The following is a 15,346-nucleotide window of genomic DNA, read 5'->3' on the forward strand; positions in this document are numbered from 1 at the left end:
CGCCGGCCGGCCGGCTGATGATCGGGAGATGAACTAAAGACGTTTTGAGTTATATGCACGTATGGAATGCAGTCCAGCAGGTCGGGTACACTTAATTTTGAAATTTCTCAAGTTTATTCACCCCCCCCCCCTTCCATGCGTACGTACTAAGAGTATGGCCTCTAACTCAAAGGTGGAAATTTTAGCTTCATAAAGTACAAATGCAGACTGTAATTTAGTTTCAACCAACCTTTTGAGTATAAAGACACACAAAGTACTCCACTGGTTGGTTGAAACAAAATCCTAGTCTGGATTTGTACTTTTTGGACCTGAAACTTCTACCTCTGGTATAACTTTGTGTGTGTTTAGTATATGGGAGGGGCTTCTTATGGCTCAGGGGAGGGCCCAGGGGATGATGGCCCTGCCCACCCTGCCCTTATCTCCTGCCTTCAACCTTATATCTGAAGCCTCATGTGAAAGTGAACTTGAACCGGTAACTGTGAACAAGGTGAAATCCTTTCGAAGCATTCTAGATCTTGTAACTCCACTTAACAAAATTAAACATAGAGTTGAGAAACCTGCCCCCAGATACTCTGAACTTAATCATGTTTTGCACAAGCTAGAGCACAGCTACCAACCTTCTACTAGTCCTGTTCCTACTGATATTGACAGTTTTGAATCTTTCTGTCCTAAAAAAACAATCAGAACTTTTGAGCTTGGTTTTGAGCACGACCCTGTTAAACTTGTTAAACTCATCTCTTAGGCTTGGATATATTACGAAACTTATTTCCTATTACTATTAAAATAGCTGTTATTAGACCTGTTCTAAAGAAACCAAATCTAGAACCTAGTGATTTAGGAAAATATAGACCCACCCCAGGATCGCAAATCTTCCTTTCATTTCAAAGATCTTACAAAAAGTTGTTCATCAGCTGTCTTCTTTTCTACTGAAAAATAATAATAATAATGAATTATATCAGTCTGGCTTTAGACCAAACCATAGCAAAGACAGCTTTAATCAAAGTAATAAATGATTTGCTTATGGCTTCTGACCGTGGCTAGATACCTTTGTTGGTATTACTAGATCTAACTGCAGCATTTGATACTGTGGACGATAATATTCCCTTGGACCACCTAGAAGCTGTGGTTGATATTAATGGAACAGCTCTCTCTTGGTTTCACTCTTATTTAACTGATTATTAAAAGTTTGCCCATGCAATATAATTTCCTTCCAGACAAGTAAAGAATTATTAACACTCATGTCTCATGCATAGTAAAATTAGCTTTAGCTTACACAAACCTTAAGACAAGCTAAGCATGAGTGACCTTGGGTCTAAGGCAGACGCAAAGCCATTGATGTGCAAATCATTGTAGCTCTTGCAGAATATGGTACTCAGCAAAAGTGCTACTTATAATATATAACAGACTCTGAGTCTCAGTCATGCTCAGTCCAAGGTAAGGTATCCAACACTTGACACCTCAAGATTTTTGGCCCAGCCCTCGTCTTAATTAAGGTCAAATCATTATGATATGACTTGGATATTCTGGGAACCTGAATTTGGTGCATCAACTAACCACTGTTACTGAGAAACCAGAACAAATGAAAAACACATATACAGAGCATCTGCATAAATAAATCTGTATTTTAATAACAGATAATAATAATAAAAAAATAATAATACATGTATTTTATATAGTGCTTTTCTAGATACTCAAAGTCACTTTACAAAGGCAAATCAGAGAAAAAGAAACACACACACATTAGGCAAACAAACAGGACAAAGTTCTATGAACAATTACAGGCTATTTTGAAAAGAGGCTCTTAAGAGAGTCTTTAAATGATAAGAGAGATGAGGAGTTCCTAATGTCACTAGGAAGGGAGTTCCATAGAGAGGGGGCAGTAACAGAAAAGGTCCTGTCATGCCAATAGTAGTAATTAGTGATTTTAGGAGATTACTGGAGATTACTGTCAGCAGAATGAAGGCAATGTTTGGGGGAATGTCTATGTAGTAGATCAGTTAGATATGATGGGGTAGGGTAAGCGGTTTGGAAAATGGATGGATGGATGGGGCCAGATAGTGAAGAGATTTGCAGATAAAGAGCAAAACCTTAAACGAAATGCGCTGCCAGATAGGAAGCCAGTCATACATCTGCTGTGCGATGTGTAAGGGAGTAAGAGAGCACAGCAGATGTGTGACCTCTAGGTCTGTTCCCTCTGCAAATATTCCCCAATCTGTAGTGTCAAAACAGCCTTATACAGTAGGGCTCCGGCGCGGCTTCCTCAGTCCACACCTCAATAAGAGAGCACAAGTTCTCAAGGACATATAGACTGGCAGACTCCACCGGAGAGCCAGTGACATCATCAAAGACTCCTCACACCCTGGATACTACCTTTTCTCCCCCTTCTCCTCTGGCAGATGATATGGGTCAATCAAAGCAAGAACAAAGAGACTGAACAAACTTTTACCCACAGGCAGTTAAATACATCCATCCCCCTGAATGACTGTATGCAATTTTTCTTTTTATGTGCTGTTCTTATTTATTATTTATTACTTTAACTTATGCTACTAAACTGATAGCTGCTAAATTGTTTTTTACTGTTTTTGTAATAGAGATCTATCTTATCTAATCTGATCTTATGTTATATAATCTTCCATCCATCCATCATCTCCAACTTATCCGAGGTCAGGACACAGGGGCAGCAGTCTCAGCAGGGAAACCCAGACTTCCCTCTCCCCGGCCACTTCAGTCAGCTCCTCCGGGGGAATCCCGAGGTGTTCCCAGGCCAGCCGAGAGACATAGTCCATCCAGCGTGTCCTGGGTCTTCCCCTGGGCCTCCTCCCAGTAGGACATGCCCGGAACACATAACCAGGGAGGCATCCTAAGCAGATGCCTGAGCCACCTCATCTGGCTCTTCTCAATATGGAGGAGCAGCGGTTCTACTCCGAGTCTCTCCCGAATGACCGAGCTCTTCACCCTAAGGGAGAGCCCAGCCACCCTGCGGAGAAAACTCATTTTGGCCGCTTGTACTCGCGATCTAGTTCTTTCGGTCGCTACCCATAGCTCATGACCATAGGTGAGGGTAGGAACGTAGATTGACTGCTAAAGCGAGAGCTTTGCCTTTTAGCTCAGCTCTTTCTTCATCACGACAGGCCGATGCAGTGCCCGCATCACTACTGACGCCGTACCGATCCGCCTGTCGATCTCTCTTTCCATCCATCCCTCACTCGTGAACAAAACCCCGAAATACTTAAACTCCTCCACTTGGGGAAGGACCCCCTTCCCGACAAGGAAAGAGCATTCCACCCTTTTCCAGCTGAGGACCATGGTCTCAGACTTGGAGGTGCTGATTCTCATCCCATCCGCTTAACACTCAGCTGCGAACTGTCCCAGTGAGAGCCGAAGGTCACGGTTCGATGAAGCCAACAAGAACCACATCATCTGCGAAAAGCAGAGACCTAATCCTGAGGTCACCAAACCGGATACCCTCAAAGCCCTGGCTGTGCCTAGAAATTCCATCCATAAAAGCTATGAACAGAATCGGTGACAAAGGACAGCCCTGACGGAGTCCAACCCTCACCGGAAATGAGTCAAACTTATTGCCGACCATGCGGACCAAGCTCTGACACATATAGGGACCGAACAGCCCTCATAAGAAAGCCCGGCACCCCATACTCCCGGAGCACTCCCCACAGGACTCCCTGAGAGAGACAGTCAAATGCCTTCTCCAAGTCCAGAAAACACATCTAACTGGTTGGGCAAACTCCCATGAACCCTCCAAGACCCTGCTGAATATATAGAGCTGGTCCACTGTTCCACGGCCAGGCCGAAAACCACACAGCTTCTCCTGAATCTGAGGTTCGACAGTCCGACAGACCATCCTCTCCGGAACCCCCGAATAGACCTTACCAGGGAGGCTAAGGAGTGTGATCCCCCATAGTTGGAATACACTCTCCGGTCCCCTTTCTTGAAGAGGAGGACCACCACCCCGGTCTGCCAATCCAGAGGCACCGCCTCCGATGTCCACGCAATGCTGCAGATGCGTGTCAACCAAGACAGCCCCTCAACATCCAGAGCCTTAAGGAACTCCGGGCGGATCTCATGTACCCCCAGGGCCCAGCCACTGAGGAGCTTTTTAACCACCTCAGCAACCTCCGCCCCAGAGATACGGGAGCCCTAGTCCCCAGACTCTGCCTCCTCATTGGAAGGCATGTCAGTGGGATTGAGGAGGTCTTTCAAGTATTCCCTCCACCAACCCAAAACGTCCTGAGTTAAGGTCAGCAGTGCCCCATCCCCACCATAAACAGTGTTGATGTTGCACCGCTTTCCAATCCTGAGACGTCGGATGGTGGACCAGAATCTCCTTAAAGCCATCCGGAAGTCGTTTTCCATGGCCTCGCCAAACTCCTCCCACACCCAAGTTTTTGCCTTGGCGACCGCCGGTACCCGTCAGCTGCCTCTGGAGTCCCACAGGCCAAAAAGGTCCGATAGAACTCCTTCTTCAGCTTAATGACATCCCTCACCACCGGTGTCCACCAACGGTTCAGGGATTGTCGCCACGACAGGCACCGACCACCTTATGGCTACAGCTCCGGTCACCTGCCTAAACAATTGAGGCGCGGAACATAGCCCATTCGGACTCAATGTCCCCCGCCAGCCCCAGGACATGGGAGAAGTCCTGCCGGAGGTAGGAGTTGAAGCTCCTCCTGACAGGGGATTCCGCCAGACGTTCCCAGCAGACCCTCACTATACGCTTGGGCCTGCCAGGCCTGGACGGCTTCCTCCCCCACTAGCGGAGCCAACCCACCACTAGGTAGTGATCAGTTGACAGCTTTTCACCTCTCTTCACCCGAGTGCCCAAGACATGCCTACAAGACTACAAAGCCGATCATCGAACTGTGGCTTAGAGTGTCCTGGTGCCAAGTGCACATATGGACACCCTTATGCCTGAACATGGTGTTCATTATGGACAATCTGTGATGAACACAGAAGTCCAATAACAAAACACCGCTCAGGTTCAAATCAGGGGGGCCGTTCCTCCCAATCGCGCCCCTCCAGGTCTCACTGTCATTGCCCAAGTGAGCATTGAAGTCCCCCAGTAGAACAAGAGTGTCCCCAGGAGGAGTGCTCTCCAACACCCCTTCCAAGGACTCCCAAAAGGGTGTGGGTATTCTGAACTGCCACTTGGCGCATAAGTGCAAACAACAGTCAGGACCCGTCCCCCCACCTGAAAGCGAAGGGAGGCTACCCTCTCGTCCACTGCGGTAAACCCCAATGTACAGGCACCAAGCCAGGGGGCAATAAGTATGCCCACCCCTGCTCGGCGCCTCTCCCCGCGAGCAACTCCAGAGTGGAGGAGGGTCCAAGCCCCCTCAAGCAGACTGGTTCCAGAGCCCAAGCCGTGCGTCGAGGTGAGCCCGACTATATCTAGTCGGAACCTCATAACCTCATGCACCAGCTCAGGCTCCTTCCCCGTCAGAGAGGTGACATTCCATGTCCATAGAGCTAGCTTCTGCAGCCGAGGATCGGATCGCCAAGTCCCCCGCCACTGCTCAACTCGCACTGCACCTGACCCCTATGACCCCTCCTACGGGTGATGAGCCCATTGATGTACTTTGTGCCTGACCAGGCTGCATGGGTGCAGGCCTGGCCACCAGGCGCTCGCCATCGAGCCCCACCCTCAGAACTGGCTCCGGGGGGGGGGGGGGGTCCTCCTTACCATAAGGTGTCTAGTGAGCCGCACTTTGTCTGGTTCCTCACCCTGGACCTGTTTGCCTTGGGTGACCCTACCAGGGGCATAAAGCCCCGGACAACATAGCTCCTGGGATCATTGGAACATGCAAACCCCTCCAACACGATAAGGTGTCGGCTCAAAGACATCTTATCTTATCCAATCATATCTTAACTAATCTTATCTTTTATAACCTTATCTTAACTTATATAAACTTAACTTATATAAACTTATCTTAACTTATGTAATTTTATCGTATATAATTTTATCTTATATAACCTTATCTTAACATATATAATCTTATCGTACATAATCTTATCTTATATAACCTTATCTTATATAACCTTATCGTATATAACCTTATCTTATATAAATGTATTTTATATAATGTTAACTTATATAACCTTATCTTATATAACCTTATCTTATCTTGTATAACCTTATCTTACATAACCTTATCTAATCAATCTTAATCAAAACAATAAGAAAATAATTGACAAGACCCAATAATAGTCAGCAGTCACTTCTGCTGCAGCCAAAGATGGCGCTGAATCTGCTCCAAGCTCCGCCGGTTCGACGCCTTGCGTCTCAGGCACCCGCGAATTAGATTGCAGCAGCCTGTCAGAGAATAATTTGGCACATAGTTAGTCAGAAAAGAACACTCCCCGTCAGGAGACTCAAGTTACGGGACAAAAAGTAAGCTGCTCACCAGATGAGACCCATGGGGGGAATTTCAGGCGGCCTGAAATGATTGCCGTCTGGTTGTGGAAGGGTAGGTAGCCGCACACTAGATTAAATAGTGTAACCCCCACAGACCAGACTGTGGCGGGGCCAGCCAGATACTCTCTGCTCAGGAACCACTCTGGGGAAGCGAAGATCTTTGTGCCTGAAACAACAAAGCAAAATCTTTCATAAACTCACAAAATCTTTCATAAACCTATATTTTTACTGAAACGAGTTAGATTAGGACTCATGAACACAAATCCAACTCCCCTGCAGGAAGTTTGATCACATGTCCAGATTTGTTGATCACTGCAGTGTTTCCCCTGGGTTTGCAGCTATTTTTTTTTTGTTTTGGGGGGGGGCAAACGGTCACCGACAGGATTCATGGTCTTCATGTGTTTCTTTTAATGACAGCAGTCTATTGACATCTGAACTAAACATCAGAACATTTCTTTTTATGACAATTATCTATAAAATGTCACTGCAGTGTATCTTTCTGGGCTTCTGGAAGGACATTTCTAGAGCCTCTTGATATGGGAAGTCAGAAACGTCCGGCCCATTTATTCCCGATCTGCAGGCAGGCTGCAAGATGGTCTTCCTTGCAACCTATTGCGGATGTTTGTCCTCCACCCTGGGAGCAGATATTTTTGTCTGCTTTTCAGGTGGTTGACGCGACATATTTTCCAACGTGTGCTCCCTGTCTGCTGGTGGGAGTGTGCTCACCTGTGTGCGTGCACGTGTCTGTGTGTGTGCATCGGGGCAGAACTCCGCCATGCGCGATACAGAGAGCAGAGGACAATTGTAAACGCAAGACCGTGTGGAGACAAAAATGACAAGCTGTTGTGTAAATAAGATGAATAACATAAGGCTATTTACTTTTAATAAAGGCACAATGTATAGCCCTGTTCTATAGGAAAGGTAACCTTAAATGACTTCTGTTGTGATCTGGAGCTATATAGAAAATAAAATTCAATAAAATTTAACGGGGGGTGGGAGGTGCCCCTCTAATATAATGGTAGACCTGCGTGAAGTTGGTCCCCCATATGCTTCAGATACTGGTCTCAATCGTATGTGCCACGTTTGTGCCGTTAAAATTTTTTTTTGTGCTGTTTTATTTTCTGACATATAAATGTTTGTTTACATGTTGACGTCATCAGTTTGAAGTTTGCCCCCCATTTCCAGCAGACCAATTGCAATCGTGTGTGTTGCATTTGTGCTGGTTTGTGCCATTAAAACTGTCCTTTGTGCTGCTTCAGTGCAGAGATATTTATTTACATGGTCACATGACTCTGCCGTTAACTTAGCCCCCCATTTGCTTCCGAACCGGTCTCAGTAGTGCCCTTTAAAAATTCTGTACTATTTTTTCTGAGTTATACCTCTTAGTTTATGCCTTTACATGATTGCGTTTGATGACTCCGCGACAAAGCTGGACATAGACTTAGTCAGCCCCACCAGCCAGATACTGCATTTCAGGATCCTGCTGAATAAATTCAGATTTTCAGCGACTGACAGCCATATGCATTTCATATGTAGCACTTTTGTGCTGCTATTTAATAAGGGAACGCTGAATTTTCACATGAGCAATGCCATTTTAGAAATAGGGGGGGGAGCGTTAATATTTGTGAGGTCTATACGTGTGCATTAACTATACACACACACACAGACACATATATAGTCAAGCCCAAAATTATTCATACACCTGGCAAATTTTGACTTTAAGTTACTTTTATTCAACCAGCAAGTTTTTTCTTGATTGGAAATGACACAGGCGTCTCCCAGAAGATAATAAGACATGTACAAGAGGCATCATTGTGGAAAAGAAATATTTCTCAGCTTTTACTTACATTTGAACAAAAAGTGGCATGTCCAGAATTGTTCCTACTGTACCTTTTGCAAACTTGGCTAAAGAGCAGATAAAAATATCAGCGTCTTATTCGCGTTGCGTACCATGTGATAAGAAGGGACCCCGATGGAAAGAAATTACAGATGTGGTGACATTTCATATCGCCAAAGATATGGTGCCCATTTGCACTATTGAAAAACGGGGTTTTCCAGAAGCTAAAAACAATCGACCCCAAATATTAGCTCCCAAGCCGAAAGTATTATACCGAAGTAGCCCTACCACGTTTATATAGCAGTACAGTGAAAAAAATCGCACAGCTGCTGGAGAATGTGCTGTGTTACTCAACTACCTCAGACCTGTGGTCCAGCCGAAACATGCAGCCATACATGAGTTTGTATGCTAGTCTTTCGTATACATTAATGAAATGTAAAGAGGGGAAGTATTTAGGCATCCTATAAGTAAACAAATGTCTGTGCTGTACAGTGTGTAATTGTAGTTCGCCTTTTTGCTGTACAGAGAATGGTGTAAAGGACCCAAGAATTGACGAGCCACTGGTGTTTCTAAAAAGGCTGTCAGTGCCTCACATTCAGCTGGACAAGAAGAAGAGATATGGCTGTGGTACAAGCCGAGCTCGGCCTCCCCACCCACCAGCTTATCACAGAGGGCCCAACAAGGTGGGCTTCAAGGCAAAGGATGGTAGAGCGAGTTCTGGAACAGGAAAAAGCCATAGCCCGGATCTTGGGGTCTGAGAAGAAAACTCGGCACCTCATGCCGACATGGCAAGACATAGATATTTTATAATCAGTAAACAAAGCTGTGAAACCACACCAAGAATTCACTGAGGCCCAGTCTGGGGAGACTTATGTCAGTGTCTCTTACCTCAAACCGATGCTTCATCTGTTCAGAAGCAGTCTCTTACAGCCAGATGAGGGAGATACTGAACTAACAAAACTAAACAAAAACAACATACTGGGGTACCTTAATAGAAGATGAACTGTCACAGATGAACCCTTGGACATGTCTTCACTAATGGAGCCCAGATTCCGGATGACTTACACTGAACATAACAAGGTGGATCAAATTAAGGAAAGAGCTGTTATGGAGCTGAAGTTTCTCCTTGCTGACGAAGCCACACCACAACCTGACCCTACTTTGCAGGAGCAAGATGAAGAAGCAGCACAGCCTGAGCTGAAGAAGAAAAAGACATTGGCAAGCTTCTTCAAGAAGAAAGTGCCTTCTACCTCCCAGTCCAAGTCAGAAAAAGTCAAAAATGAGTTGGCAGCCTATATGCTGTCCCCTGACATAGACCCAGACACAGATACAAGTAAAAAAATCGGAGATTTTAGCTTTAGACAATATCGCCCAGCCCAACATACAGACATACGTATTTTTCGCTGTATTTTTACAAAGAAAGTAAAACTTCATTATTGGACATTTTTATTTAACCGCCATGTACAACAAGTAAGAGGGTCCATGGGAACCAATTTTCCCCTCCAAGGCGGCTGCCTGCCAAAAGCCAGCCAAAGGGAGTAACCCCCCTCCTTCTGGGGGTGTGCCTAAATTCTCGTCTAAACCCACCCATCTGTTCACTTGCAGGGTGTTACCATGAGATGGCGCTTTCTTTACTAAAACACAATTTAGTTGTGGTCACAAGTTTACACACACAGGTACAACAGGTATCAACCAGAATCTTTTGGTATCCATTAGCAAGCTTCTGGCATAATTCTGGCTGAATATTTGACCACTCTTCTTTGCAGATTTTCTAGTTAAATTAAACTAGCTGGGTTCCTGGCACGGACCCGGCTTTTAAGCATAACCCACAAATTTTCAATAGGGTTGAGATCGGGGGTATTTCACAAAGCAGGATTTCTTGCTTAGCCGAATAACTTGTTGTAGTTAAGGTGAACTGAAGACACAGCCGAAGTTTTTACACCAGAGACAAACAGGGTTAGGTACTTGGCTAGCGCTCATGCTGGTACATACTAATCCAGTGCTATGATATTGTACAGTACATACAAAAACCCCTCGGAAGTGCAAAGCATGTGCTTTCAATCTCTGCCTTCAACCAGACAGGAACTGTTTTGAAGCTTGGCATCTTGATCAGGAGTGAAAATTTGTTGTTCTAATATTCATTTATTGTTTTGTATTAGTCCTGTAATATAATGTGATTGCATATTTTATTTATCAACGTTTAATCTGTTGCATGTTATAAACTGTAAAAAGGCTAGTATTGTGTCTTTTCTTACAGTTTTTTTCAATCGCTAAAACAGAGTAGAATCTAGGGTAGTATCTCTTCACATGCCTGATCCATCCTTGGCATTTCTCTGGAGAAATATCTTGGCATCCAGCATTCATTGTTTGGTCTTGCGTCAATTTTTTAATATTATGTGGCTTTTACCATCTATTTTAGAAAGGGTCTTGATAGTAATTTAAGAAAATTACATATTTCAGTTTTGACAGTCTTGTTAGCAGTTTTAGGGTCAGTATGTTGGTATCTGCAAAATGGCCTCTGAAAATTTTATGTTGTGAGTGACACAGGAATCCATGACTTTTAGTCATGACTGCATTTAGTCATTGATTGCATTTTGTATAAGATAATGTTGTGGTGACTGTTTGAAGAGTTTTGAGAAAGCAACTCCAGTATTGCAGTATCTGTCTTAGCAATTGAAAAAAACTGTAAAATTCACACTGCCTTTCCAAACTGATTGGTGTGAGGAGCAGTGACAGACATTCCATGGGCCATTGACAGTATGCAAAGGTGTGGTGACTCCAAAGTCACTTCAAAGTTGTAACACTTTAGTAATCACACCAAATACAATTTTGTTTGTGTAGCCAGCCCCAATGTCTATAAGCCTCAGAGCTCAAAAGTCTTGGCTAAAAATGTTTATGATGTGATTTTTTACAATTTGTCAGCACCACTGAAAATAGGTTTTAACAAAAAGATAGAATAATCACTCTCTAAATGATCTCCGATTATTGGTGCTGAATAAAAGTATTTGTAGCAATTTGGGATAAATGTTTTTTTAGATAGGTGAAATATTTTAGTTTTTCCAAATTGTTGAAATAATAAAAATCATTTTGGGAACGAAACTGCCAATTGCCAAAAGTCATTTATTGAATCAGTCACTTGTTTGATGAAACTTTAAACCTTTCTCACCTAGTTAGACACAACTTGCAGACTTGTAACTTGGCTTCTGATGAGCCACACCTGTTCCTGATATTTACCTGAGGACAGGTGTGGCTCATCAGAAGCCAGGTAGGATAGAAAACCTGCTGGGCAGTAGCCCTCCAGGACCGGAGTTGGAGACCTCTGCACTAAGGAATGTGTCTGTTTTATTCAAGCACCGTACAGAACCATATGTTTTTTTTAATTTCATTTTCCACTCTGTCCACCTTTATTCTCCACAATCATCCTTATTACTTTGTTTAGGCCTGTAATTAGTCTGTTACACACATCTTGGGTCACTCTCCTTTTCCAAAACTACTCTATTGCTTGGACACGCTGCTACTTTGTACCTGGCTTGGCCTCCTTGCGCATGAAGTATTTCATCATGTGCCAAACAAGCTTGATGGGCTTCAAATCTGTTTCATTGTCATATACCACACTGTCCCTCATTGCTCGATATCAGTTTATTACTTTGTTTAGGCCTATTATTATTGTATTGCACACATTTTGGGTCCACCTCAAGTAAAATACAAAATTCTATTTTCATATATATGACTTAAAACAAATATTGGTAGTTATAGGCCGTCTTTGCCTCACAACAGAAACAATTTCTTGAATTTCACAGGCCATTTATTACAGCGTAGTCAGTTTATTAATGAAATTGGAATTTTGTCTAAATATAAGAAAATTATACTTGCTTAGATTTTCATTTTCTGCAGTGGAGTTACAATACCTGATTTCAGGCATCTTACCTGATTTCTAGTAAGTCACTTCAGCTTTCATAATCACTGCTCTCCCTGGTGGATGGATAAATCATTGCAAGTACTTTACGGACAGAGGTAAGGGGCAGATCATGCCGGCCCCCTTGTTCATTACATCATCGTGGGGGATCTCATTACAGTCAATGTCCCACCCAGGACCCAGCAGGGGCCAGTCATGGACCAGCCAAGGCCCCATCATGGAAACAGGGGAAAATTCAAGTGGCTACATCTGTAGACATTGCAACACACAGTGCAGGCAAAATGACAAGAGTTTATTATACACTGTTGTACAGTATTAAGCATTAACTGGTCGCATTTGCTGCCGTGGCGTTCACTAGCTACCTTGTAGCAAAACGCTATGTACGTCTGCACGTAATTTAGAGTTATGTGATGTGCTTTACCACTGTAAATGGCACACAATCGCTTTTCACACCGCAAGAGCCACTTTACATATTGTCGTTTTGCTTTTTCACTCCCACAACTCAAGAAATGGACGTCCTGTGCTGTGCTGAGTTGGTAGAACACATGATAACCTGGGTCAAGCCTGCAAGTAACGAGGCAGTATGTAACGGTCGGTCATTTGTGAAAATATCTAGCAGGATCCTGAAATGCGGTATCTGGCTGGTGGGGCTGACGAAGTCTACGTCCAGCTTTGACACGGAGTCATCAAACGCTCCACCTTCTGTTCACATGAGAAACACGAGCCTGAGCACTATACGGCGATCATGTGAAGGCGTAAAGTAAGAGGTATAACTCAGAAAAATAACAGCACAGACAATTTTTAAACGGCACAAACTACTGAAGCAGGCACAAAGGATAGTTTTAATGGCACAAACGCAGCAAACGGGATTGCGATCGGTCTGGTGGAAATCAGACGCAAATGGGGCACCAACTTCACGCTGATGACGTCACCATGTACACAGACATTAATATCTCAGAAACTAAAACAGCACAAAGGATAGTTTTAATGGCACAAGCCAGCACAAATGCAACACACACAGTTGCGATCGGTCTGGAGGAAATCAGAGAATAATGGGGCGCAACTTCATGCTGATGATGTCACCATGTAAACAGACATTAATATCTCAGAAACTAAAACAGCACAAAGGATAGTTTTAATGGCACAACCCATCACAAATGCAACACACACAATTGCGATCGGTCTGGTGGAAATCAGAGGAAAATGGGGGGCCAACTTTGCGCTGATGATGTCATCATGTAAACAGACATTAATATCTCAGAAACTAAAACAGCACAAAGGATCGTTTTAATGGCCCAATCTGGCACAAGCGCGGCACATACGATTGAGAGTTTGGCTGAAACCTGAAACATATGGGGGGCAACTTCACGCAGGTTAATGGTAGGGGAAACACTGCACTGGAAAACACTGCACTGGACTACCCGCCACTTGCTATTGAACCAGGGGTTAGTTTGACAGGTTTTAATTAGCCTCTCTCACTGACCTGAATATTTTGTGTAGTGGGAATCTGTCCAGATATCGCCACAGCCAAAGTCGATGAGCTTGACCTCCAGAGTGTCTGTCCTGATCAAAAGGTTCTCTGACTTCAGGTCTCGATGGAGGACGCCTGAGTCCTGGCAGTGACGCAAGGCATGGAGGACCTGCACCATCACGTGCCTGGCAACACCTTCTGACAGGAGGCCTCCTTTCCTTTTGCAAAAATCAAAGAGATCTTCGCATGGGTCCGGTCTTTCCAGGATCATAATATAATCCTGTGGTCCATCAAACCAGTTGATGAGCTTGAGCACGTTGGCACAAGATGACTCATTGCTAACAAGCTTCATCAGCGCCACCTCCAATGGCATGGGCCCGTCAAGTCCAGGCTATGAATGGGAGGGAAGGATATACATATATTTAGACAGAAATTCTTCCAAATAAACCCAGCTCTATGACTGTAAACACTTACCAGTTCTAGCTTCTTTTCAGTCTTTCTGGCATATTTGATTGCCACCTAGAGGTAAAAAAAACCACAAATTTAGTGTAGGATTTATTGAGAAAGCATCACCTTTTATAGGTGCCTGTAACAGGTGCAATAAAAGGGATCCCTATGAGAGATATTACTACGCATGTCGCGGCTACACCATTTGGTCACTTACTGGGAAGCCATCTGCCTTGCGAATGCCGGCGAAAACTGCCCCATAGCCACCCTTTCCAAGTAGATGGCCCTGGAGGTACAGGTCCTCCAAATGTTCTACAACATTAAGCAGGTACACTTCAGAAAAAGAGTCCATACAGCATTTTCTACAGGATAACACAGTTGAAGACACTTCACTAATAACTTTAAATAGCATGCATTAATATTTCTTTACCACATGTCAATCCTAAACTTGGCTTTTAAATTCAGTATTATCATTAGTTTGCCTTTTAGATGCTGCAGTCAGAGTAAGATCGGGTTCAGAATCAAAACGTATTGAATCAATTTGGGTATGTTTGCTTTTCAAACGTTCAGCGACATTTTTTTTATCAATCAATGAATCAATTGTTGCATTTATTTGTTTAATCTATAAGTCCAGTACACTGTTCGCATCTGCTTTTGCAGCAAGCCTTATGAAAGAGATTTACATGGCTTTCTTAGGTGTCATTTTCATTCTCTATCAAAAGACTTCAACTTCCAACCTTTGCGGGGAGTTTTGGACCCGACTTCGCCGGTACTCCGGACTTCCGTACTCTCTCTCCTTCTTTTCGCAGGAGATTCATCAGCGGAATCGGAGTGGGAGCGTTTTTTACCCATTTTTACTAATATGAGTAATAGATCATGAAAGAGTAAAGACGTCCTTCTGCAATGCTAAGCAAGAAGCAATTAAATGATGCTTTTGTGGCTGACCAGTTACGGATGGATGGATGAGCATCATTCAAATATTGTTGATTTTTGAACAACAGACGGCATCATGCACGGGGTTACATGGGCTGAAGCCCAGAGGTCCCTCACTCCCCCCCCCCCCCCTACCCCCCCCCCCCCCGTCGTACAATTGAAAAAAAAGAAGAGACATTTAAATATATTATTTAGCAATAATATAATTAGTTTTTAATTTGCATATTCTCCCCCTGTCATCGTGGTGTTTCTTCCGAGTTCTCCGGTTTCCCTGTATTTGAAGAACATGCTGAGGCTAATTGGACTAGCTAA

At 43.9% G+C, this 15,346-nt stretch overlaps 1 protein-coding gene across 1 annotated transcript; it reads right to left on the minus strand.

Annotated features, from left to right (window-relative positions):
- Positions 1 to 6,176: 6,176 nt before the first annotated feature.
- On the minus strand, positions 6,177 to 14,994 carry LOC125709651 (serine/threonine-protein kinase pim-1-like). Its single transcript, XM_048978313.1, has 6 exons — positions 14,839 to 14,994; positions 14,319 to 14,413; positions 14,129 to 14,173; positions 13,667 to 14,045; positions 6,420 to 6,596; positions 6,177 to 6,328 (listed from the first exon to the last, which is right to left on the minus strand). Exons 1-6 carry the CDS (start codon positions 14,951 to 14,953, stop codon positions 6,231 to 6,233), a joined length of 909 nt encoding a protein of 302 aa, XP_048834270.1. The 5' UTR covers positions 14,954 to 14,994; the 3' UTR covers positions 6,177 to 6,230.
- Positions 14,995 to 15,346: the final 352 nt, after the last annotated feature.

The sequence above is a fragment of the Brienomyrus brachyistius genome, chromosome 16 (assembly GCF_023856365.1).
Source record: "Brienomyrus brachyistius isolate T26 chromosome 16, BBRACH_0.4, whole genome shotgun sequence".
Lineage (NCBI taxonomy): Eukaryota > Metazoa > Chordata > Actinopteri > Osteoglossiformes > Mormyridae > Brienomyrus > Brienomyrus brachyistius.

Coding starts and splice junctions, on each gene's coding strand:
- LOC125709651 (XM_048978313.1), bottom strand. CDS start 14,953: ATGGGTAAAAAACGCTCCCACTCCGATTCCGCTGATGAATCTCCTGCG. Junction 6,597..13,666: donor CCACTACACAAAATATTCAG/GTCAGTGAGAGA, acceptor TTGTTGTTTCAG/GCACAAAGATCTTCGCTTCC. Junction 6,329..6,419: donor CCCCCCATGGGTCTCATCTG/GTGAGCAGCTTA, acceptor ATTCTCTGACAG/GCTGCTGCAATCTAATTCGC.